Source organism: Rhopalosiphum padi, chromosome 2 (genome assembly GCF_020882245.1).
Source record: "Rhopalosiphum padi isolate XX-2018 chromosome 2, ASM2088224v1, whole genome shotgun sequence".
Taxonomy (NCBI): Eukaryota; Metazoa; Arthropoda; class Insecta; order Hemiptera; family Aphididae; genus Rhopalosiphum; species Rhopalosiphum padi.
The window spans coordinates 41,394,840-41,419,836 of NC_083598.1; the positions used below are offsets into that span (position 1 = coordinate 41,394,840).

Below are 24,997 nucleotides of genomic sequence, written 5' to 3' on the forward strand. Positions count from 1 at the left end.
TATGTAACGACGGCTATGGGATTATGGGATAGGTACTATAAAATAAATAAATAGCTGTTGTACTGACCACGGGCACTGAAATACAATATTATCGTAATCTCACTCCGGGGTCCTACTATCTGGTAACACTAGCCCGTTGTCTTGCAACAAAATAATAATGATAATAAAATTATACAAAACAATAACAATAACAATACAATGTTTTTATTATTGTTATTATACTCGAAAAAACAACGCCGGGTGATAGGTACCTACGTAGATGATTTTAGTGAATGTGTTACGGACTCGGCGATAATCACATGCAAAAACGATAAAGTTAATACTGTACTGTGAACCGATGCCTGATTGGCAATTAACATAAGTATATAACCTATAACCACTTCTAACACTTGTCGCTAAATCGCAGTAATTGCACGTCTTTTCAGAGACATTTTCCGTGACTTCCGTAGACGATTTAAAATAATATAGTAATCATTTTTCGTCAAAGCGGTGGTCAGCGGATTAGCACGCTTCCAGTTATCACATTCAGTAAATCATAATTGTGGGTAATTAATATTGATCAATATTGGTGGTAAGATGTTTAGCGTGGCGGCCGTTCATAGTGCGTTTCAAGAAGCTCTAGTCCAGGACGAGGATGTTGGCGTGAAAAACTATGTGTTGGCCTATCAGGAACTTTGCAAGTAATAATCATCACCATGCTCGACGTTAGCATAAAACAACACAACTCATACTGATGCTTTTTCAGATTCTGTTCCCAGCTGGGGGGCTTGTTCAGTTTCGTTGTCAACGATCTAGAGGATAAGATCGGATGCCTAAATAATCTAGTAACTGAAGACGAACAACATTTTTCCACTGTACAAAATATGTTAAACCATGAGATTTCCAATGAATTGGTGTTTTCTGGTCGTTCTGGCTCTGTTACGTTGTTAAGATTGCATCGCGGTCTTGGTAAAACATCTAATTGATATTCTATCATTGTGTCTAAAAACTTGACTTGTGATTATTTCACCTGTGCCGATGTTTATTTCAGAATTCATTATTTTATTCATGTCTAAACTGCTTCAACTTCAACCTAATGATAGCACAAGAAGCTCAGCTCAAGAAGCATATAGCCAAACATTGGCTAAACATCACACCTGGCTTATAAGGAATGGTGCTTTGTTTGCCATGAATTTCTTACCCTGTCAAAGAGTCTTGTATAATCAAGTAGGTATTATCTTAAATATTTTGGTGGGTAATTGTTTAGTTGTATTGTAATAACAAGAATTCTTGACCTGGTTAGACTTAGTTGTTGCTTAAAATTTGCTAATTTATTATTTATAACACATAATAATATGCTGTTAACATATAGTTTAGGATATTGTGTATACAATTATACATACTCAGCATACACATACATGATTGATAATACTGAAGTTTGTACTGGTGGGTTATGACCTCATGTTTTAGATATTATTTCTTTACATACATTACTACAAATAACCAGACTATGTTTAATTCTGTAGTATACTTACCTATTATTTTATTCATATAGTTATGCATTTATTTTTATATCAGTATCAAAAAGTAAGTACTGCTCTGCTATACAATTGGTGTAGAATATACTTTGTCATTAAATAGATCACTGTAATGGATTTATTAAACTTTTATTTAATGATAAAGCATTACATGTGTCAAACGATTCTGAGCTAAGACAGTCTATAAATCTATTATACTAAGTATAATATTACTTATATATAATTTGATAATGTATTTATATTGATATTACAGTCAGTATACTATTATAACTATTATTATATTAATGATGCTATAAATTGAATTAATTGTTGATACAATCTGGTCAAAACTAGCTTTGTGTAAAAATTACTTTTTTCCCTGTGAATTTTAAATTTTAGCATCTCAAAAGTACCAACTACATCCAATTTACTATCAGAATCCATCCTTGAAGTTGTAGATCAATCATTTTTCTACTATAAATTGTTTACACGTAAAAAAAAACTCACCGTTGTGAAATCAATAAATTAATCACTCTTCTTAGAATCTAAAATTAAATTAAATAGTTAATAAAATGCAATGTTTTAAAACTTAAAAAAAACAAATAATTATGTGTTTTCTAAAAAATATATTTTATTTTTTTTTAGACTATTGGCAATACTTCTATAGAAGAAACTTTGAATTCAATGCCTGAAATGATTTCCAAGGCTTCTATGGTACATAAAAGAGTGAACAATCTACTTTCAGACTATGAAATTCTGAATATACCATGAAAACATTCAAATTGACTGTGCTATAAAGTACTTAGTTTCTTGGTACTATTTTAAATTCATATATCAGATACTTTGTATGATCTTTATTGAAAAGTATACATAGTAATAATTCCTATTGGTTAGCTATTATTTGAAAACATTTTAGTAAATGTAATTGTGTATTTCCTTGGTCATTATGGGATAATTCTAGCTTTACATTTCTATTATTTATTTATTTTATTGCATTTATTATAGCAACTCGTATGTTATACCTGGAATTACCTATTTAAAAATGTGAAGTAAGTATTCAATTTCTGGTAAAAACACTACAAACTATTCTCATCATGAACAGCTTATCAAACTATTTATTAATTTTAGTACACCTAAATTTTCAACATATGAAATAATAAAATATATCTGGTTTCCATTAAAAAAAAAAATTGTAAATGTTCATGATAGAAAGCTTATGTAATTTCATAATGACCAAAAAAAAAAAATTATTATTTACGATCATTAAAGATAATTATTATAATATTAATATTTTGCTCAATCAACTAAAAAAATCTAATATCAGATTAATAATTATAATCATAATTGTATACATTAAGTCTTACATTTTAATAGTTGATATTTAGTTTAAAAATTAATAAATATTGAAACGATTTAAAAAAAAAAATGAAACCATATTACTTACATACTGTATTAATATACATAGTCTCAAATGTATTTATGGACCTATTATATTTTTATAAATCCTGATTTATTATTATTTAATATTTTGTTTCTAATAATATTATATTAGTTGTTTTATTTATATTCTGATTATATTTATTTATATGTTATTCTGTAATTTATATTTGTTATTTTATTGTTTCCCTTATTTAATAACCAATGATGCTGATGCACACTCATTTTATACCAAAGCTTGCCCATTTCTTAAAGATAATATATTGATATATAATTTTCGCACTATACCTCTATAAACATAAAAAAAAAATACAATAGATTACAGAATAAAACCTGTGTTATTGCCAAGGGATCTCAAAAATGCAGGTTGAAATCAATTTATATCAAAGTTTCAAAAATCTGTAAATACTGCAAGATGTACATAATATATCCAGCTTCTTTATAATTGATGATAAATTATTTTATAAAAAAAAGACCTATCAAGTATGAAATATATAATCAGTGGCATACCTAGAGCTTTCTTATGAGGGGGGGATGAGTGAAATATATTTTAACCTACTCTTAAAACAAATTCCTTAAATTCCTTTAAAAAGTAAAGTCACAGCTACAAAAATTAATTTTCAAAATTACCAAATAACAATGCAATATAAAATATGTTATCATTATTAATATGATATAATTGTTGTCTTATAAAATATCTATAGGCTGGCAGATAGTAATATAAATTTATAAACAGTAGGTAAACACAGTATTGAATATTGAATTATGATATTGTTAATAAATAATAATTGAATAATTTTCCACCTATCACCAAGTTATACTTTATATTCTAAGAACTACGACAAGTATTAATTAAACCAGTGTTAGCATATGGGCGACAGCATCTATGGATAGTATTATGCTATTATAATGGGTGAATATAAAAAATATATAATTAATTACAGTGGACTCTACTTATAAGACAGACTCACTGTAGGACCAGCACAAAGTGAATCTTATAACCAAATGAATATTATAGGCAAAGTGGGAAAAAAAAAATTTTAATTACATATTTATGAATTTTATTTTACAACATATTTTGCTTTAATTTTAATCTACTAAAATATTATATATTACATATTTACATTTTACATACCTATTACTTATTAGTACAATAATTGTGAAAAATGTGAAATACAATAAAATTTGTTGTGTATAAGTATATACACATTATAAAGCATGAATCAAAACCAGATATAGCCCAAAAAAAATATGTAATTTTTTAAAACCAATTTATTTCTAAATTTTAACCAAAAATGTTTATTTTTCACCATTTTTTTTTTTTACGAAATCTGAGTCTTATAACAGTTATAACTGAATTTTTATAATGTATTTGGATACGTCCGGACCGTTCCAGACAATTTTTTGTCTAATAACTATTAAGTGACTGAACCTTATATCCGTGACTCCGTGAGTGCCACGGCTTATAAGTGACGTCCACTGTATTTTCGTAATTTTTCAGATCAAAAAAAAAATTTGCAGGGATAGACACCATTTTAGGATAATTTATAGTAGAATGTTCAAACTTTCAGAGTTCATAAATGAGAATTTTATCTATAATGTAGGAAGTATTTTAATTTTTTCAATAGTTCAACCAATAATCTATAAAATTAAATATAAAGAAATAAATCACTAGTGCATTGATTACACATAAAGATTTTTATACATAACCAATAGATTTAACATCTCCCAGTGTATGTCTTGTTTGATTATTTGTAAGAACTTTGGTAATTTTTCTAACATAAAAACATTTAAAAATGGATATGTTATCAATACATAAAACACAGTTATAAAGTTAAAATATGTATAATGTTTTTCCATGTCTATAAGATAATTGTATAGTTAAAAACAATGTGTATAACTAACAAATATAAAAAAAAAATCATCTTACATAATAATTATAATAAATTAATAACCATATAAGCTATAAAAGAATTTCAGAATAATATTCCTATGGTAATTTAAATAATTATGATATTATATTCATAAAATTACACAAAAAAAGTACATGTTTGTTAGAATCCATTTTGTAAATTCTTGTAAGCTTTCGAACAATTTGATAAAATTATAGATCATGATGTCATATGTTTTTTTGTGATGGTTAACAAAGTTTTTATTAATCCATCAGGCAAACAATGTCAGAAGAGTGACCGAGCGATAATAGACCAGAGTAGTGAGATAATAAATTTGCTATGGCGAGATGGCAGGGAATAACAAATAAGTACCAAGCATCAAATTTATTATTATTACTATCGGTTGTCATACATTTTTAAGTGGAGGTCTCTGCATCTCTTTTGTACCTTATGTAGTGACTGATACAATATTTAATTTTTTTTACTGATTATTAATTATATATTAAAGTGTCAACATAATATAATAAAATCAATTTAAATAATTTTGTATTTTCTATTGGATAAAACAACATAAAAAAAAACCTTAATCCATCACAAGTATGACAAATAAATGTAATTCTAGTTTAAAATTTGTCTCATTCTCTTAAAGCTTACTTTTGAATTTAATACAATTTTATTGGAGAAATAATATATTGTATTTTTCATACAAATAAATAAAATATATATTGTAATCAGTCAATTATATTATTTTACATTTAATACAGATTTAACACAAAATTTAATTTCTAATTACTTATTTGAGGTTTTGCTTTTCACCATATCCCTAAACTGAGTAAGAATTTTATTTTCTCTCTTCTGCCGTTCTTCCTTACTGAACATAGCCAACGCACGTTTTTCATCAGCAGAGTAAATTTGATTTTCTTTACGAATACGCACAGCTTCCATGCGTCTGTGCCGACTTCCGCTCATCACATACCCAACCGACTCGTAAGATGATATTTCATCACATGTTAAACCAATTTCACCACGACGAGGAATACGTTTACCATCTTGTACATAAGCTGCCATGGCTGCCCCTTCACCAGGCAACAAAGCACGGCCATACTCTTTTTGTGTTAATGTGACATTAGGCTTTGGTAATGGTCCTACCATGTCATCAACGGTATGTTCTTTAGCACCTAATAAATAAATAATTCATTAATTAAATAAAAATACTTTTTACAAACAATGTAACCTTTTTTCTCAATCCATTCATCGTCTTCACTACTTGAATTACTTGAACTATCTGATGATACTTTTTTCTTCTTTTTCTTTTTATGTGATTCCTTATGCTTTTTTGCTTTTTTGGACTTTTTTGATTTCTAAAGTAAATAAAAAGAAAAATACTAAGTAAATAAAATAACTTGCAAGTTCCACAACTTGTACTATATATTACCTTTGATTTTTCTTTATGTTTCTTCCTCTTCTTATGTGATTTAATTGGATCAATTGCAAGATTGTTTTGATTTAAACCATTTTCATCATCCGAATCTAAACTATTATGAACAAAAAGTAACTACTATTAGTACTTTTATTTATTATATATTCGTAAGAAATATACAAATTTATTAAAATAATATTAGTGTTATATACTTTTACGTACCTATAACCCTTTTAATATTTTATGAATATTAAAATAATAATATACATACCATATACATAGGTATAAATTATGGTTAGGAAAAACCAATAAGAAATAGCAACTAAAATATTTTATATTGTAGAGCAGGGATCTCCAACCTTTTTTTACGGCGGGCCAAATCTGAGATATGTTTTATATTTCGGACCAACATTTTTCGAGGAATAAGGAGGTAATGAAATTGAAGAATAGATAAAATTCAATAAAATAAACACAATATTTGGAATAATATTATTGTGTGATATTATTACGTGCCCAAATGTATGAGTATATGTAATGGGTCAGTCTCATCTCTAGTCTCGTCTTATACCATTAAAAATAGTACTGCATTAGCAGTAATGCCTGATTTTGTTGGTTTAGTAAATTACTAGCAGTAGTGACCCATTACTTCAGAATTGAAAAAAATTGAAATTACTGCTCTAACAGTAACTGACTAAAAACGTGTTAATATCATAAAAATTGATTAATAACCATTATTACATGATCAACAAATATTATTAGCATTGTTTTTATAGGAGACCAAAACAAATGTAAATTAATGATTAAGAAATAAAAGTTCTAACTACATAGTAAATTCAAATGACAAACCATTAGATATTTATTTTTAAATCTTATAGCTAAGAATAAAACTTTTATTTAAATAACTTACTTTTATTTTTAAATTTAAATCAAAAAACTTTTGTGCAAAGCAGAATAGTATACTAAATCAAAATTGTTTATTTTTGTATGATTAATATTAATATACGTATCTAACACCAAAAGTGAAACATATGTTGAAATTAAAACGTAACATAACAGTTGTAACTAATACTGATGTTCAATAATTTACCTCAATATTCTAAAAGTTAGACATATATTTTGTATAAGCTATATTATAATATATATATTATTTAAAAATATGAGAATTACTTGTTAACAGGTTGTGGAGGAGATTTTTCCCAAATTTCTGCTACACCTATCAAACCAATGTTTTCACGTTCTTTTCGTCGTCGATCATTATAACTCGACATTGTCATTCAATAAGGTAGTAGGTATATTTATATTATATTGTATGTTACTTTTGAATTACCATATTGACAGTAAAATATAAATACTAATACTAAATTACTAAATTGTCAATTTTTTATTAATTTATTATCACTGTTATCATTTAACAATAATAATTTTATCACTCATCAATTACCGCCACCATTACATGATAATAGAAGACAGTATGTGTAAGATCTACAAATTATATAAAACTTTTATACTAAAATTTATACTATAGGTAACTAAAATAATAATTTTTATATTCTAAATCACATAAAATAAAAAATACACTATATAACACTAAACTGACTAACACAGTTAGTCAACCAACAGCTAAAACCTATAGGCTATAGTATTAAAAAAACATGAAACTGAATAGAATAAATATAATGATACACATATTATGATTACCTATTTAAATTATAAGCGACGGTATTGGAAAACAAATTCATCGAAAACCTCTGCTGTAGATATAGCCGATATAGGTATATTTCTATATGGATATGCATTAATTTTTAGCCATTCTACCTGTTTTCTTCAACGGTATTTCTTAAATAACTTTTAAGTCTACGGAGAGTTGAAAAGGAGCGTTCACTCTTAGATGCAGTGACGAGGATCGTTGTCAATATGACCAACAGCCTGTATATTGTAGGAAAAATCAGGGTATAATGTAAGGTGCTGTTGAGCATGTTTGTGATATTGAGAAAATGTTTGTGCTGCTGGAAGCCTGGAAATACATTTTTATTTTAATAATGTTATAATGATATTACGGGGTGAGGAGGTTGGTGAAATGGTTCGAAAATTATATTTTTCAAAAAATCAAAATCCATCTACTATTCCATAATTTTGTGCGAATTATGCGTATGTTAGTGGAGTGATTTTCAAATTTTAAATATTACATATTAAATAATTATATTAATTATATGTGTTATTTTAAAGATTATTTTTCGGAAGTCGATTACCTACACAGTACACTTGCTTACACCGAACATATTATACACAGTTCCAATATACCTGTACGATTCAGTATTATGTGCAGCATATAGTATAATAATACACTATTTATATGCGTTATAAATATATTATAAAATATATATGCGGTCCTTAGTTATTTTCGATTCAATTCCACCGATAATTATTTTATAAATCATCGGCTTTCTATTCATTATACTGGAATATTTGAAGTACAATATTAGTTTGTACTTGAAAAACCACTTGTTTTCACTTGACAATCGCATATCATAATATTAGCGACCGAATTCCCGGGTGACTACTTTTCGTGCGGCCGCCGTCTAACGTGAATCGGTTATCCAACAGTAGTTTTTAATTTCTTTGACCGTGTTCCAGGAGGTGGCGAATCGCTTAACCCATACAAATCGATAAAGATAGGAAAATATTCTACACAAGATGAAAACAAATGTGTAGTGCACGCGGGTCTCGGTCGCAAAGTAATAAGCGTCCAAGCCCCAAAGTGCCAGCTGACTATTTTTCGTGCGACCGCCGTACCACGAGAGCCTTTTATAATCGCGCGGCGCGACGACACGGCGGTTAGCAGTACCGGAGAGTGGACAACGATGCTGCCGTAACTACACCAATAGCACGATTTAGGGTTAGATCATTTGAATTTTGTTTGGCCTATAGAAAAATTTTGAAACTTAGAAGTTGGCGGTTAAAAGTTGGTTTTTTTTTAATTTTAATTTTACCTTTAATCAATATATAGTAAAATACGTAAAAACTATTAAAATTAATAATTTAACAATAATAAGCTTATTTAAATTAATAGTTCATCTTTAGTTATTTAAAGTGTAAATAAAAATTATTTGCTATTATTATAATTTTAAGTATTAACATAGATTAGGGTAATGATGTAGGTATATTAGGTACAATAGGTGCATGTAACCTGGCTTGCATATAGTTTTGATACATATATACTTATATTTATCTATATTCTATATTACTATATATAGTTAATACATATTATATAACATAATTAAATTTTATAAAAATAAAATCTTTTAATATGAAAGTATCAATAAATTATAAGTATAATATTTAGAAATTTGTATCCAAGAATCACGTTTGTGTGATCGGAATGTTTATAGTATGTAGTTAATAGTTATCCTTATTAGTTTTAATAATAATAATATTATTCCTTCATATAAATTTTAAAATATATATCGACATTTAATTATCATAATTGGCGACGCGACCGAAAATAACATTACCGCCGTATAAATACAAAATATGAAATATAATTCTATATTCTACAAAAATTATTTGTACTAAAATACACATATAGATTATTTTGGTTAAAATAAATAAATAATTTTGGTGACAACAATTTTTTCTAATAACATTTTATTGACAAATAAAATTCATTAATGATATTCCACGATCTTGTAGTTTAAATGACAATAAATACAGCAATCAATTAAAAATTAAAAAAATTAAAACATTTTTTTTTATTCATGTATTTAATTTATGGAGGAGTGTCCATAAAATGTACCCCAAGGAAAGCAATAGTCATCTCTACAATTTCATGCTCATTATAATAATTATATAAATTTAAATACTGCAGACCAGTCATGATTCGTTTTATTTTCTGTATTTCTATATATATTATCTGTTGCCCATATTTTTTCCCTGTTTTCACTGGTTAACCAAATGTATTATTATTTTTGTTTCATTTTTTTTTGGGGGGGGAGGTGGGGGGCTTTTTTGTATATTGTTATTGGTGTTATGTTTATTTTTCACATGATCACCATACCGATTGTATTGGATATTTTTGTATTATTATTATTCTGATTAATATTTTACACGTATAAAATCCATTATGGAAGAATGTCCTTATAAAGTCTGCTCTAAAAAAAGCACAAGTCATCACTACAATGCTATACCAATTATAATCATATTATAGCAATCTTGATGTTTAATTTGGTTTTTTAAAATTGTATTTCATTTTTATTCATATTTTTTTTATCTATGATTCAAGTTGTATTTTTGTATACTATCTCCTGCCCATATTTTTCCCTGTTTTCAGTTTTCTCTAGTGAACCAAATGTATTAATTGTCTTCTCTCTTTTTTTTTTTCATAACCTGCATAAATACAATTTTTATAATTTGATTTTATTTGTTTGTTTTCTTTTTTTTTCTTTTATATATTATATACATTATTCACATGATAACTACCAATTTTATTGGTTATTTTATTACTGTTTGAACAATTTCACATGTAATATTCTTTGTTATATTCTCAAATGTAGTTTTTAACTACCAATTCTTTCTTATATTATTATATTATTGCAATAGAATTTTGTAACATAATTTTTTTATAATATTTATTGTTGTACTTTTGCACATTATATGTATAAATATCAAATGTTTAGAAATTTTTCTCATTTTTATATTATAATAATAATTTTTTTTTTTTTTATGAATTGATTTAATTTTTATATATTGTACTTTTACACATTTTATGTAAAAATAACAATTTTTTTGAAATATCTTTTTTTTTATATATACTACAACATGTCATGTTATTATTTATTTTTTTTTTTATCATAGATACTTTGTTGAAAATTATAAATTAATAAAAACCTTATTTTTGGCAAAAATTGACTTAATTGATTTAGAATAATTACGATTAGTATATTTTGTATATTATGTGCCTACGTTTAATGTATATTGTATATATGTATAGCATTATTTTATTATTACTTGAATATCGATGAGTTTGACTAATATTTCACACTAAATTATAAAAAATATTCAATAATAGAAATTCAATTTTAAATTTTAATTATAGACGTTGAAATAAAACACGGGACATAGTCGACTGACCGCGCGCAACTTTATTTCATGAATAATGTGTATAATAATAATTTTCTGAAACTAAATAAATAAAAATAATAAATAAATTGTGCGAGTATTCAACGCAAACTATCAGACCACTAATACTAGGATCGTATGTGCTATGTGGTATGCCGCGCTACCAAGCCAGTCAAGACACTAACGAATGACCAGTGACGACCACGTACGGCGAACATCCCTTCTCGCATGGGACCCTGGTACCACAAACGCGGTTTTCGCTCCGTCAAACGTCGATCCGCGGTCACTTGACTTCGCGGTCCCTTTGCCGGTTTACCGCCCGCCGCGTTCACCAACGCGATTCAACACTGTTAGACTGCCGCGCGCTAGCATCAACCTCGACCGTTATGGCGCCAAAACGATGTGTTTTTAAATTCAAATAAAATCCCGCCCGTCCGCATTAATAAAACCCGGTTGAATTATACATTTTAATGGTGTTAGTATAGAGACGTGTAGTTAATATAAATTCAAGTAAAAAGTTATAAATTTACAATATTATATTGTATTATTATATCATATAAAATATAAATTATAATATCAAAAAAAAAATGTACAACGAACCTTTATTAATTTATTACTATTATTATTAGGAGCGCATTCTAACGGATGTGCCAAGTCGATAGTTAGGCCAACGGCACGACCATAACAATATATATGTTCATGGGCACGACCTAGAGAAGATAAGGTGACACCACTCCCGTATCTTTCAATGGTACAATATTGACGCAAAAAATCGCGGCAGTTTGGTAGTTCAGAATTTAACACTAGAGTATGCCACCCTTCGCTCGAAGACAGACTTTTATACGAGTCGTAATGGAGATTTACATTTAAATTTTATTTAAATGTATTAATTATTGTTCAAATGTCAATAATCCGCATGTCAACATAATATATTTTATGTTATATTGTATAGATTATTAAAATAAACTGTTTTGGAATCATGTACCAATTATTATGTAAAAATTGTAATAATATTATATTATGTTATGTACTATGTAGCCATATCGTACAAATTTATTAATTTAAAGAAAATGTATATTTATTGTATGATATTTATATGTTTATTTATTCATTGACACCTATATTATGATCATGATGTATTGATGTATAATAACAAAAAAAAATTAAATATTAAGCATGATGTAGAGAAGATATAATATCTACAATAGAGAATAGAATATATAAACAGTTAAAATAATAATGTAAACCTAATAATAATACTTATAAATTGATAATATTATATTTTTAATTTTCCTATTTGTTAATTGTTTGTATTCACACATGTCAATACTCACTTAAACTTAATGGTTTGTAGATTGTTAAATAATATTTCATATGTACTTTCTTAATTTATTAAAAAAATGCCTAAGAAATGTTTTGTGCCAGGATGCCAGTTATAACAAAAAGTTAAAAGTAGAAAATAAAAAACCACTCATTTTATTTTGTGCACCAAAAGCGAGTCATCATTTTAAAATAGGTACTTATTATAGAAATTTATTTGAGGGAAACATTTGTATAATTGTCTTTACCACCTAAGTACCTTCAAAAGAGCATTATTAATGATACATATTTGTATGTGTTTAATAAAGTAAACTATTTATAAAATTTTAATTAATTATAATTTCAGATCAAAATATAACTTAATTGCAAACCTAATTTTGTTCTATTAAAATATGTAGTAAATATAATTGTATAATTACCTATATAATATAAATAGCATGCATTTTCTATATTCTAAAATATATAAATTTTGATATAAAAAAAAAGTGTACACTGTGCACTATGAAATAAAAATAACTAAGTTGATTTTATACACAATATTTACAATGCACCATAGTTAAAATGGTAAAAAACTAAAAACTAAAATACAAAAAAATTTATTATTTTTAATATTAGATGAGCTAAGGACAGACAAATTTAATATTAACTTAATCGGATGTGATGAACACAAAAATATTATTATTTTTTATTTACAATCAAGAATGTTTTTTGTATGTGATGCAGAAAACCCAAAACGAGAAAAAAATAAAAACAAAAAAATTTAGCGAAGCAGTCAAAACTCTTAAAATTGTGTACATATCATTGTTAAAATATATAACTAATTAATAAAACTTCCTTAATTTAAACTATTTTAAATGTTACCTAATTTAATAGAATAATCACTTAAAAATAATTCTTACGTGGTTAATATTTTAAATTTTGAAGTAATATTAGTAATAATATCAAAAACGACAAAAACGTATATAATTTTTGATATTTAACATTAAAAACAATGTATTCACAATATAAAAACCGGCGAATGGTGGCGCTACCTGCATAAGAAATTTGTACTACCAAACTGCCGGGATAATTTGCGACCGGAATATTTTACAAGTGGTGACTGGTGTGTCACCTATAATCAGTGGTGTTCCCATGAATTTTTTTGAGAGTATACTATATCATCAAATACGCATGTATTATGGATTTATGGGTATACGCAGTTACCCATAATATTGAAAAAAAATCTTGAGAGTATACGGCGTATATGTAGTATACCCTATGGGAACACCCCTGCCTATAATATATATATATATAGTTACCTTATCTTCTCTACATCGTGGTTTGGTACAAAATAATATGCACGAGTCACGAAGATGTTAAATTATTACCTTATATCATTTTTTGAATAAGACAGCAAATGCAATTTAAGAGCAGCCCCAAAATTAACATATTCTCACATTTTTCCAGGACCATTTGAGAAAATGAAGGTTTTTTTGACTGCACAAGTATTCAGTCTAAGTGTAGCAGCCGGTATGAAATATGAATACTTGTTAATAACGAATTGGAGCCTCCTTCAAAGACAACAATAGATTTTATTGAAAATATGGACAAACTCTTTGATATCTTCAATTATTCAAGAAGACCAACTTTAAAAAATTTCAATAAACCCTTTAAACAAACAAAATAACAAGATCATTTAAAATGTAAGCATAATTTTTTTATAAATTTAACTATAATTACCAAAAAAGAACAAACTAATGTTACTAACCGGATGAAATTTATTAATGGTTGATTGGTCTCCGTAGCTGGTTTGTTGTTACTTTGGAAAGATTTAAAATCAGCAAGAACATTAAACCGACAAGAAAATTATGTTTTACCTAGTTAAACTAGTGTAATTTAAGGCTGACAATGGTTAAATTATTTTCTAAAATATTTATGATATAATATAAGTTTAATCTGTTGTTGATTTAAAAATAAAATAAAATATGTTTTGTTAAATGTTTGAATAAAAAAAAACAATTTTGTTATGTTTTAAATATTATTGATGATTATATATTAGTTATATTACTATATTAGTTTAATATTAATATTATTAATTAGGTATCTATTATAAGTTATAACTTAAAAGATATACCGATATACTTATTAGTTATTACCCATAACAAATCATTGTTTTGGGACTCGCAAATCTTAGCGCCGCAGTGATCATAAAATTTACTTTACTAATTAAATTAATTTATTCTGTAGTGTACTTAGCCTAAGTCATATTGTATTATAGCGATGACGCGACTCAGCGACTGCCTACGCCTAGGCGCAATTTGAGTTTTAAATTAGGAGAGGCTATTATAATTTGCACGTACGAGTATGTACTGTGTGTATGCTCCCTGCATGAGATATATAAAGGTGGAAGGGGATATATATAAACCATTTGGGGGGCTATGATTGATTTTGAGGAGGCTTAGACAGTTAGACCCCCTCAAATTGCGATTATATGCCTACGTAAAGATTGAAGTTCGAACTTTGATTATTAACACGTCATGAACATGGTAAAATGGCCTAAATATGATTATTTATTACCCCTTCTACAACTAGCAGAGTGGCGCAGTGGAAGCGTGCTGGGCCCATAACCCAGAGGTCCGTGGATCGAAACCACGCTCTGCTAAAGTAATTTTTTGTTCATTTTTTCAATTTTATTTATTCAAGGTCCTAGGGGCTACAGTATATTTTATTGTTATAATATATATTATAATATTAACTTTATTAATTACATTTTATATGTTTAAGTGATATTAGAATATTATTAATAATTTCTTTAATAATAATTTATATTTTCAATTTTCGTAGAATACAACGTGCTACGGATTTTGATTTTTTTTCAATATTATAGCCCAAGACCACGGCAGTTTTAACCTGCCGACGCGCAACAATACTAAGATTGCTGAATGTCGACATACACTATACCCATCTGTTTTTTGAAAAGTTGGCTCAGAGACCAGAGTGCTAAGACTTAAATTAATTTATTTAGGGGCGTATTAACTGACGATTTAGCAAATAAGAATAAAAAGTCAGAAAGCTTAATTTAATTTTATAATTGGCCTGGCGACCGGCCCGGGTAGCTTTAGGGCTGGACATTTTTTTGGACAAAAATTAACGAGCCGGACTTAAATGTAGTTGAAGCCGGACCGGACCGGACTTCTATGAATAATGGAGAATTCTTCTTCAAGTTTAGTTATGATATATATTATTTAATTTTTATTCAACTGACGTATACCTAAATAATAATGTGATATTTGATATTGAATTTATATATCAAATATATTAAATGTTTTTATCATAAATATGTTGTTAAAGTAAATTATAGTTATTGTTTATGAATACAATATTAAAAACCATAAAAAATTGATCTATCCGGGCCAGGGTAAAAATTATCGGCCCATGCAGACCTCTAATACCTATATAAATATTATGAAATACATCATAATGAATAATTATATTTGTTTATTTATTTGTTCATAGTTTGTTTTAATTTTAATTTAATTTGTTTTATCTATACAATGAATGTTTTTATTATTGGCTCATTTGTTGAATTGATGAGTTTTTAACTCTGGTCCCAAAGTAAGTCCAAATAGTCCAATAAGCTATGACTATACTAGTACACTGTATCATTAGATTGAGTGTATATCAAGTTCTAGGCAGCAGAGAACTAGGACAAGTATGCCCCAAGTATTGTAAGTGTATATGCATGAAGCATGAATAGTAACTCCTAACTACAATCAAACTGTTGCAACTTTTAGCCCAATATTACCTTATAAGTAGGTACTACATTGTCACATAAGACTTCTTGTAACTTATAATACCTACCTACCTAATACTAAATATAATATTAATATACACTTATTAAGTTATAACCTGCATACAATATTAGCAAAAAATATAAGATAAATCTAAGGTAATGAATAAAAATGTATTTTGAATTATGACAAATTTAAACTATTCAAGCAGGTGTCTTCTCCTATTGTCATATACTGACTGAATTTGTTTCTTGATGGTTAGATCCTTGTCATTTATAATTTAAGAACTTTAAACAATAGCATGGATATTTTTAAGAAAAATAAAAAGTTTGTTTTTGAAAACAATGTTTGTATGATAGTAAAGTACTATATTTTGTAAAAACATGACATGGATACATACAAAAAAAATAATTTTGAACAGAAATAGAGAAAAATATAAGTATTTAGGTTATAATACTTATGTCATAAATTTATTATGGTAGATATGGAATAATTATAATTTATAATTAAAATATTTGTTCAAAACATTCTTAAACAATACTTATAGATTTACAATTTAAAACATAATGAGTAATGACTAATGAGAATGGCGTCCAAATAATTTACAACTGCTATCAATGTGACAATTTACATGAATAATAAAGTTTATAAGACATTTATATTTTTATAAGTCTGCAGACTGCAGTACATTTATTATGTTTTCATTCTAGGATTTTGTATGACAAACATAACATACAAAAGCCAGCAACAGAATTTCTGATTATTTTGTATAGTCACAACTACTTGTGTAAAACTCATTAGATCTTAAATTAAACTGACTTATAAACATTCAGGTACAAATTAAATAAACACTCAAAACTCTCACAAAAATAACTTTAAATTATACAAAATATTAATACGTTCACAGTTATCGAGTCTAATTGAATGTATACACGTGACATAATTAAATTTAAAATATAATACTGATATTTTATTACAACAAAATAACCATGTAATAATAAAATGGTGGTTCACAATAAAATTAATACTATGAATTGTTCTTCTCATAATCTAGTTATTTAACATACTGTGAGAAACTATAATCAAGAGGATATTAATTTGTAAGCCAATAATTATTTTTTAATTATATGTTATAATTCATTATAATTTCAAAAAATATTTAAGAATGTTTGAATATAAATAATTCATCAATCAATACAATTTAGACAATTGTGAAAAAAATGCGATTTATTGATTTTTAGTTTGGCCTTTTATACCAACAAATTCACGCTAAAACACACAATTATTTTTATTTGGTAGGCCTAATAAAAAAAAAAAATACAGAATTTATGAAAATGTAAAACACATCAGACTACAGCTTAACACTACAAAACCATGATATTTAATCTTAAAGTTAAAAAAATAATATATTATGACATAAATAGGAATTAAATATAATTACCACAGAAATAATTTAAATAAATATAGGCAATAAATAATAATAAAAGAGTATAATCAATAAGATTTGGTAAAATCAAAAGGGCCTAAAATCTCTCAATTTCACTTAATAGTTTTTTTTATGAGAATATAAATTATTTTCAAAGTTTGATAAATAACTATCACATTCAAAAATATATAAAACAATAAAATAATTTAAAATAAAACCAATGCTCATCAATATATCATATGCAATTTTTTTTTCAACTATAAAGATCTAGTAAAATAAATAAAATTTGTCAAAACGATCTTTATATAAATTTTCTTTTTGAATACTTTTTAAAATTATGTTTTGTTTTGAATGTCAAAATAAAAATATATAATATATGATTGTTCAAATTCACTCATATTTAATAAATGGGTAATACAATAATTTCTAATGTTAATAGAAATGATTCTTTACTAGTTCTAAATAGAAATTTATTGGGTTTACATCATTAATTATAGATTTGAAAAATTATTTTAAGCAACGAATCTGAATGATAATTGTTCATAATATAATGGGAAAATTTTTGTATCGGTTAACATAAAACTTTATTATATAATATTTGTTGTTTAGAAAATATATTTTAACTAATTAAAAAATATATCATTTTTCTATCAAACTTCCAAATATTGTAAAATTATTGTTCTCATTAGATTTTTATTGTAAGTCTAAGCAAAATGGAGACGATTTACTCAATATGAAAAAAAGTTGTTTTATTAATTTTATTATACGAATTATGAAATTTAATTTAATGTAAAATAAGTTAGAAAAACTAATTTTGCTAGAATATTAAATCTGGTTTCAATGAAAGTTAATACTGTAAACTAATTTTAATGTCAATGATCAAGAATATAAGCAAAATATTTGACTCAAAAGATATTATAAACAATTTAATTATATGTTAGCAATTACAAAGTTAGCATTTACCTAAGAATATAGATATAACTTTAATAAATTTTTTTCACCCAGAAAAAGTAATTATATGTTATTAGTTCAAATCTATATATACATTATTTTTAATGGAACTTTCATATATTTGTCACGCAATACAAACTTATTTCATATTTTTAATGAATTTTTGTTTTAAGTATTAAAACAAAAATGTATTATTATATTAGTATTAATATTTAAATTAAAATATAATCTTGAAACTAGAAATTTAATAAATACATATTAACTGTAAAATACTGTAGTATAAAAAGAAATGGTTATAAAAATGATTTTTTTTAAAAAAATAATCAAAAATAAATTCTATATAAAAGGCTCATACTAATGTTGTAAAATGCTAATATATAATTTAATAAAGTATTAAAATTATAATACTTGATGCATCTAGTACCGATTAGTTTTTGTAATTTTTTTCTTTCTAAAGTTTATGTTATTTTAATCAATTATTATTAGTATTATCATAATATTAAGTTTTTGATTGCTTAAAATAGATAATTTTTAATCTATGCCTGTGTTGTTGATGTATTAGTATGAGATAAGATAGGGGTCGAGCAATACGGACAATCTTTTATCGTATCAACACACTGATTACACAACACAAAATGATTACAAGGTCCCAATGTGACACTTCTATTACGCTCTTCGCATAACATGCATTTGGTAGCAGTTTGTAAGTATAAAACCTAAACCAAACAAAAGTTATTATTTATTAAATAAAATAACATAATGTTATGAATATATATATATATATGTAAATATAAAGAATAAACATATCATAGTCAGTTAATATTCGTAAATGATTTCATTTGTATTAATATTAATTTAAAATTGTAAAATTTTTTAACTCAAATATTTGATATTATGTTCATAGAATCTTAAACATTTAATATTTACCTTTTCAATTTCTTCTAAATCATTTCTCATTTGACTCTGTAATGACTTTAATACAGATAATGATAAATTTCTAATTTCTGAGACCCTACGTAGTCCATGCAGATACGGTGAACCTTGTAATAAATCTACTTCTTGTTGTAATGATTTTGCTTGATTGATAGCCTTATAAAAATTATAGTTAATATCCAAAAATTAATTATATACTACTTAATAATATTCACTTCATCTCTTTGTTGTTCTGCAATTTTTAATTTATTATTTGAATCTTCAGTCTCTCTTTGCCATGCTTCATAAGTGCATCTAACTTGTGACATTCGTTCAGATTCCCAAGACACTAATTTTGATCTACAGTTTAATAATTCTTCTTGTAATCTTTGAACCTAAAAATAATAAAATGTTAATAAATATACTTTTTAAACTTATTGTGTCATTATAAAAAGTTAACATTTGTCTTTTTGACTGCATTTTAGAAATATAATTTATATTATTAAAAATTATAGAAATAATTTTTTAGATGTATTGATATAAGATTGTGGTTTAATGTTGATTTACCTTTTTAAATTATAAGAAAACTGAAAAAAAAACTATATTATCAAAAGTTAACATGGAACTTTTTCAATGAAGTGAAGTAATTTATTTTAAAGCAACTGAATAATAAATAATTTTTTATACAAAAGTGTTATTATTGGAATATGATATTATAACTCCGATATATCTTTCATAAAATGTGTTTATTAATTTAATTAATTACTTCTTAAAAAGCAATACATTATATCCTAGAAAAGTCTGATAGTTATCAATAGTATAAATAATAAAATATTTATATAAAATATAATAATATAGAATGTTATGGGACATTCAACAGACAAAAAGACTCAAGACAAAAGGTTATACAACAAAAAGTATCATTACTTCATTTGAATTTGAAGGACTAATTGGAAATGTGTTTGCAGCTCCTGGAGAGCCAATACCAAACAAACCAGTTGAGCCATAATTGTTGCCAGTAACAATATTTAAATGACCTAGACCATCTTGTTGGTTATACCTAGATTTTTGTATAATATTATTTTGCATATGTTTTAATGGAGAAGCTATTGTTGGAGAAAAATGACCAATACTATTATGACGTGTAAGAGGAATATTAACTGGAGCTGAACTTCCTAAAATATCTAAAAATATTAATAAAAAATACAAATACAAATTAATTAAATTTATAAAGTTTATAAAGAATACAATAAATTTACCAGAGGCTTGTAAACTTGATGATAGAGGATTATTTAATATAGGAGATTCATTTTCTCGATCAACGGAAAAATTTAAATTGTCTTCCATAACTAAATCATCTAAATTACCTAAAATAATAAAATAATAATACAATTATATATGTAAACGTTTGATTATTTAAAAACATCACAACCAAATAACAATTATAAACATACCATTCATAGTAGTTGTTGGCTGATAAGAAGAAAAATGATTCATATAAGATGAATTACTATTACCATTAGATACAACAGGTCCAAATATAGAACTATGTCTTCTTTGTGGTTCAACATTAGGTAACAATGATTGAGAATCAAATGAATTTAAAAGCTAAAAAGTAATAAATATATAGCAAACGACATTAAATAAAAATAATAATAATTACAGCTTGTATGGTATCTTCATGAGCTATTTGAAATTGTTGAACATTAAATTCAGATCTAGACAAATGGGCACCAGGAGCTTTATTAGGAGAGCCAATACTTGAAGTGCATTCTGAGAGATCCCCACTTCCATTCTATAAACATAACACATCGTTCAATATGAGCGAGTGTTTAAAAATTCAAAAATTACTAACCGATGAACTATTATTGTTATTATCTATTTTTTTTACCGGAGATCTTAAACATTCAGTTCCTATTGAAGGCACAGCATTAGATAGTATATCAGCTAAATCTGTTGAAGAATCTAATCCAGCAGCTGATTCACGAGCAATAATCATTTCCTCTATATAATTAAGTTGATTATTACATTAATGAATTTATCATAATGATTGTAATACTGTAATGTAAAAACATACGATCTACATGTGCAAAAGCACAAAATACTCCACGAGGACAATAACCAGCTTGTTGTACATCATTACATTTTGTAGACTTATATATTTCTGGATGAAATTGTTGTTCAGTTCTAGTATGGCAATACGCACATGAGTCACCACTTTCACAATTACTTGGTTCGCCCCATTCATCTCCGTGTTTTACGCTAGGACATGGAGTAGATCTAAAACATTTATTATTTTCAGTTTAAAACAATGAAATATTTATTACAATAATAAAAACATGCCTGTACTTGTATTTTCTTGGATTTCTTCTTTTATCTCTACTATTGTGATATTGAGGACATGCATATCCCTGTCGACAAAGTCGAGGAGGACGTTGACATTGATCAGTTTTATAATTTGAAAGAACAAAATTAGTATCTATGAATTAAAAATATATTTTATTAAAATTGTATATAAATAATTAAGATTAAATTATATACAAATCCTACCCTGCCATTTAGGATCTTCATTCATTAAATTTTTTTCTTTATCTAATACATTTGGTCCATCTAAATCTATATTATTATCATCATCATTTTCAGTTACCTAATAAAAGTTATAGAATTCATTATTAAATATACTAAACACTCAAATGAATTAAATACCTTTTGCTCATTAATATCATATACAGGTGGTCTTAAATCATGATTCCCATGTGCAAAAGCACAATGCGGCCCATTTTTTGTGCAAAATCCCCTACTGTCAGTATCATGAACACACATGCATGTCTTATAATATCTCAAATGGTAACGTCTTTCTGTATCACCAGCCGTTCGGTGTAAATATTGGCACCTTTTTTAAATTAAAAATGTAAAAATATAAAAATCTAATAATAGGGTGATATTATTTTGTACGTGCTATATAGATCATGTCCATGTGTGTTAAATATAGGCAGAATACACAGCCAGGGTATTCAGTTTAGTAATTTTTCTTCCTTTGTTCATTCAAGCACAGTTCAATGATTATAAGAGGAAGAAAATCTTCTATATTTATCTGTATATATAGATTAATGAATGTTCTAGTTAAGTTAATTAAGTTTTAAATTGATTAAAAGTAATACATTAAACTTGCACTCAATTTAAAGATAAAATATTTTAACCTTTTAACAAAATAGGCATAAATAATTCAACATACATTAACAGAAAGAATCCATATAAAATAAATTAAAGAACTATCCATGTTTTCTAACCATACTAGTAATATATAAAATGATTTGTATAGTCTCTTCTGTGACTTTCAAATTAATAGCAAGACTATAATGAACTAACTTTTTAATGGTTAATGTCACAAAAAAGAACTAACTACAAAATAAAATAAATAACAATTTATAATGGAAATTAAATGAATAATTTTTATACAAAAAAAGAAAGAATATCTTATTTAATAAAAGTTATTAATATTATTAAATAAATTAACGAATAGAGTTTAATCCAAAAGGTATTATAATTTAGTAAAAGATAATTAGGTAGTTATTTTTACTATTTTTATCAAAATGACAATACATTAAAAATGTATCTTAAAAATAATATATATATTAATATTTTTAACATGATTACACAGCACAACACTAATTATAACAATTTGGTGTTATGTACCTTATTATTAAATCTACTACAACTTGGTCAACGATATAATTAAATTGTTCATTTTTATTCCATGTCTATTAATTATTTTCATTTTATTTTTTTTTAATCCCAATTTTTCAGCATTATACACAAACATGATAAACAGCAAATAAATTAAAATTAAAATTGTTACTATAATTAAACACTGAGGGCCCTAAGCACAATGTATTAAATTTAAAATCTTAATAGATAAAAAAAGAAATAATCAATATTTATTTAACTAAATCAAACTTTTGAAAAATTAATTAATCAAGTATTAAAATATTAATTAGGCTATTAAATACATTCGTTATCACATTTTAAACTAAAAATATAAAACTTCTACTTTTATGAGCAATTAGCATTTGAAATATATCATATAAAACAAAAAGAACTAGTAATATTTATAGATGTATAGTGTTTACACTAAATACCTATAATTTTTTATAGGTAATATGAAAAATGAATGAATAAATTTATAAGTTTAAAATGGTAACGGAAATATTCTTAAAATAATTTAAGGAAAGGACAGTTTAATCAATTTATGAATACATGTCACATACATTCTCTGTAGTAATCTGAAAGATATACCTATGAAGTAAATTCCAATTTATTAAATAGTCTGTACTAAATAAGTAAATACTAAAAGTTTTCAAAACATCCACCTAATTTTGTTTTAAACACATCATTTAAGTTTGTCAATAAATGAATTATTAAAAACAAAAATAAACAACAGAATCAGAAAATTTTATCAATCAGGAGTAAGTTTTTACATGAAAAAAGTTTTCATAACACACCACTTATTTTAAACCTACAAAAATTCAGATTCAATATCAATATTTCATTAAAAAGGACAAATACATAGTTACATGCAATTGTCATTGCTTACTCGTCTCCTTTAGTGCAAACTCCAGTGGTCTCATCATATTGTGTACAATAATCATCTGCACTATAGTTAAACGTGCCATCTCTTTTTCTTACTGGTCTACGACGCCGCTGATTCATAAAATGCCAATTAAAACAAGTATAGGGTCTATGTTGTGTGCATTTATGTTGTAAAAACAAAGGACACTGCTCAACACGAAACTCTTTTAAATATCTGCAATAATACAAGTTCGACTGATATCAGGCAATACTATTTACTAAATCTGTATCATAATGTGTCAACCATTAATGAACGGATAAAAAAATAACAGAAAATCATGCACAAAATCACGTCTTACGAATAATGATTTGGTTTCTCCATTTGGGCAGGAATCTTAGATTCTGACGGCATTTTGTTGCACTTTGTTTACAACCTTAGATATTTTTTTAAATGTTAATTTTACTTGTTTGACCGCATCGACAGCGGTTCAGTAATAGAATTTCGGCAAATTTGAAGTAGTTTTTGTTTTATTCATAATGCAAAAAATTAAAAAATATATAGTACCTAAAAAGCTAAAGCAAAATGTTTTTTTTTTTTTTGACGACTTGTGTTATTGTTTTACACTTTCCAAAATATTGATCACATGACTAAACCATGGTAGCATATGTGTACACAGTGAAGCCAACAA

At 25.8% G+C, this 24,997-nt stretch overlaps 3 protein-coding genes, 1 long non-coding RNA gene and 1 other non-coding gene across 8 annotated transcripts; 2 read left to right on the forward strand and 3 right to left on the reverse strand.

The window, feature by feature from the left end:
• The first annotated feature begins 179 nt into the window (after positions 1-179).
• Positions 180-3,096, forward strand: LOC132922210 (ceramide-1-phosphate transfer protein). Of its 2 annotated transcripts, XM_060985614.1 has the most exons (5): positions 180-361; positions 426-680; positions 746-948; positions 1,031-1,206; positions 2,142-3,096. In XM_060985614.1, exons 2-5 carry the CDS (start codon positions 577-579, stop codon positions 2,265-2,267), a joined length of 609 nt encoding a protein of 202 aa, XP_060841597.1. In that variant the 5' UTR covers positions 180-361; positions 426-576; the 3' UTR covers positions 2,268-3,096. The 2 variants fall into 2 exon arrangements, with proteins under 2 accessions (XP_060841597.1, XP_060841598.1); XM_060985615.1 differs by having other exon boundaries at positions 180-680.
• Positions 3,097-5,548: 2,452 nt separating this feature from the next.
• Positions 5,549-7,649, reverse strand: LOC132922292 (NKAP family protein CG6066). The gene is made up of 4 exons (XM_060985729.1): positions 7,413-7,649; positions 6,261-6,360; positions 6,060-6,186; positions 5,549-6,003 (listed from the first exon to the last, which is right to left on the reverse strand). The coding sequence occupies exons 1-4, from the start codon at positions 7,517-7,519 to the stop codon at positions 5,615-5,617; spliced, it is 723 nt and encodes a 240-aa protein (XP_060841712.1). The 5' UTR covers positions 7,520-7,649; the 3' UTR covers positions 5,549-5,614.
• Positions 7,650-13,338: 5,689 nt separating this feature from the next.
• On the reverse strand, positions 13,339-14,701 carry LOC132921519 (uncharacterized). The gene is made up of 3 exons (XR_009660899.1): positions 14,428-14,701; positions 14,048-14,327; positions 13,339-13,791 (listed from the first exon to the last, which is right to left on the reverse strand). It is a non-coding gene; the product is annotated as an uncharacterized LOC132921519 (long non-coding RNA).
• A 548-nt stretch (positions 14,702-15,249) lies between these two features.
• Trnam-cau (transfer RNA methionine (anticodon CAU)) lies at positions 15,250-15,321 on the forward strand. Its single transcript has one exon. It is a non-coding gene; the product is annotated as a tRNA-Met (tRNA).
• A 2,084-nt stretch (positions 15,322-17,405) lies between these two features.
• LOC132923462 (RING finger protein unkempt) lies at positions 17,406-24,929 on the reverse strand. 3 transcript variants are annotated; one of them, XM_060987460.1, is made up of 14 exons: positions 24,668-24,929; positions 24,334-24,543; positions 22,446-22,632; positions 22,290-22,386; positions 22,089-22,218; positions 21,817-22,019; positions 21,595-21,743; positions 21,403-21,534; positions 21,194-21,347; positions 20,999-21,106; positions 20,667-20,923; positions 19,976-20,134; positions 19,755-19,916; positions 17,406-19,543 (listed from the first exon to the last, which is right to left on the reverse strand). In XM_060987460.1, the coding sequence occupies exons 1-14, from the start codon at positions 24,718-24,720 to the stop codon at positions 19,364-19,366; spliced, it is 2,181 nt and encodes a 726-aa protein (XP_060843443.1). In that variant the 5' UTR covers positions 24,721-24,929; the 3' UTR covers positions 17,406-19,363. The 3 variants fall into 3 exon arrangements, with proteins under 3 accessions (XP_060843443.1, XP_060843442.1, XP_060843444.1); XM_060987459.1 differs by having other exon boundaries at positions 22,083-22,218; positions 24,668-24,928; XM_060987461.1 differs by having other exon boundaries at positions 21,631-21,743; positions 22,083-22,218; positions 24,668-24,927.
• Positions 24,930-24,997: the final 68 nt, after the last annotated feature.

Coding starts and splice junctions, on each gene's coding strand:
- LOC132922210 (XM_060985615.1), top strand. CDS start 577: ATGTTTAGCGTGGCGGCCGTTCATAGTGCGTTTCAAGAAGCTCTAGTC. Junction 949..1,030: donor AAGATTGCATCGCGGTCTTG/GTAAAACATCTA, acceptor TGTTTATTTCAG/AATTCATTATTTTATTCATG. Junction 1,207..2,141: donor AAAGAGTCTTGTATAATCAA/GTAGGTATTATC, acceptor ATTTTTTTTTAG/ACTATTGGCAATACTTCTAT.
- LOC132922292 (XM_060985729.1), bottom strand. CDS start 7,519: ATGACAATGTCGAGTTATAATGATCGACGACGAAAAGAACGTGAAAAC. Junction 6,187..6,260: donor AACATAAAGAAAAATCAAAG/GTAATATATAGT, acceptor TATTTACTTTAG/AAATCAAAAAAGTCCAAAAA. Junction 6,004..6,059: donor TGAATGGATTGAGAAAAAAG/GTTACATTGTTT, acceptor TTTATTTATTAG/GTGCTAAAGAACATACCGTT.
- LOC132923462 (XM_060987459.1), bottom strand. CDS start 24,720: ATGCCGTCAGAATCTAAGATTCCTGCCCAAATGGAGAAACCAAATCAT. Junction 21,744..21,816: donor TGCTTTTGCACATGTAGATC/GTATGTTTTTAC, acceptor TTAATTATATAG/AGGAAATGATTATTGCTCGT. Junction 21,535..21,594: donor ATAACAATAATAGTTCATCG/GTTAGTAATTTT, acceptor TTATGTTTATAG/AATGGAAGTGGGGATCTCTC.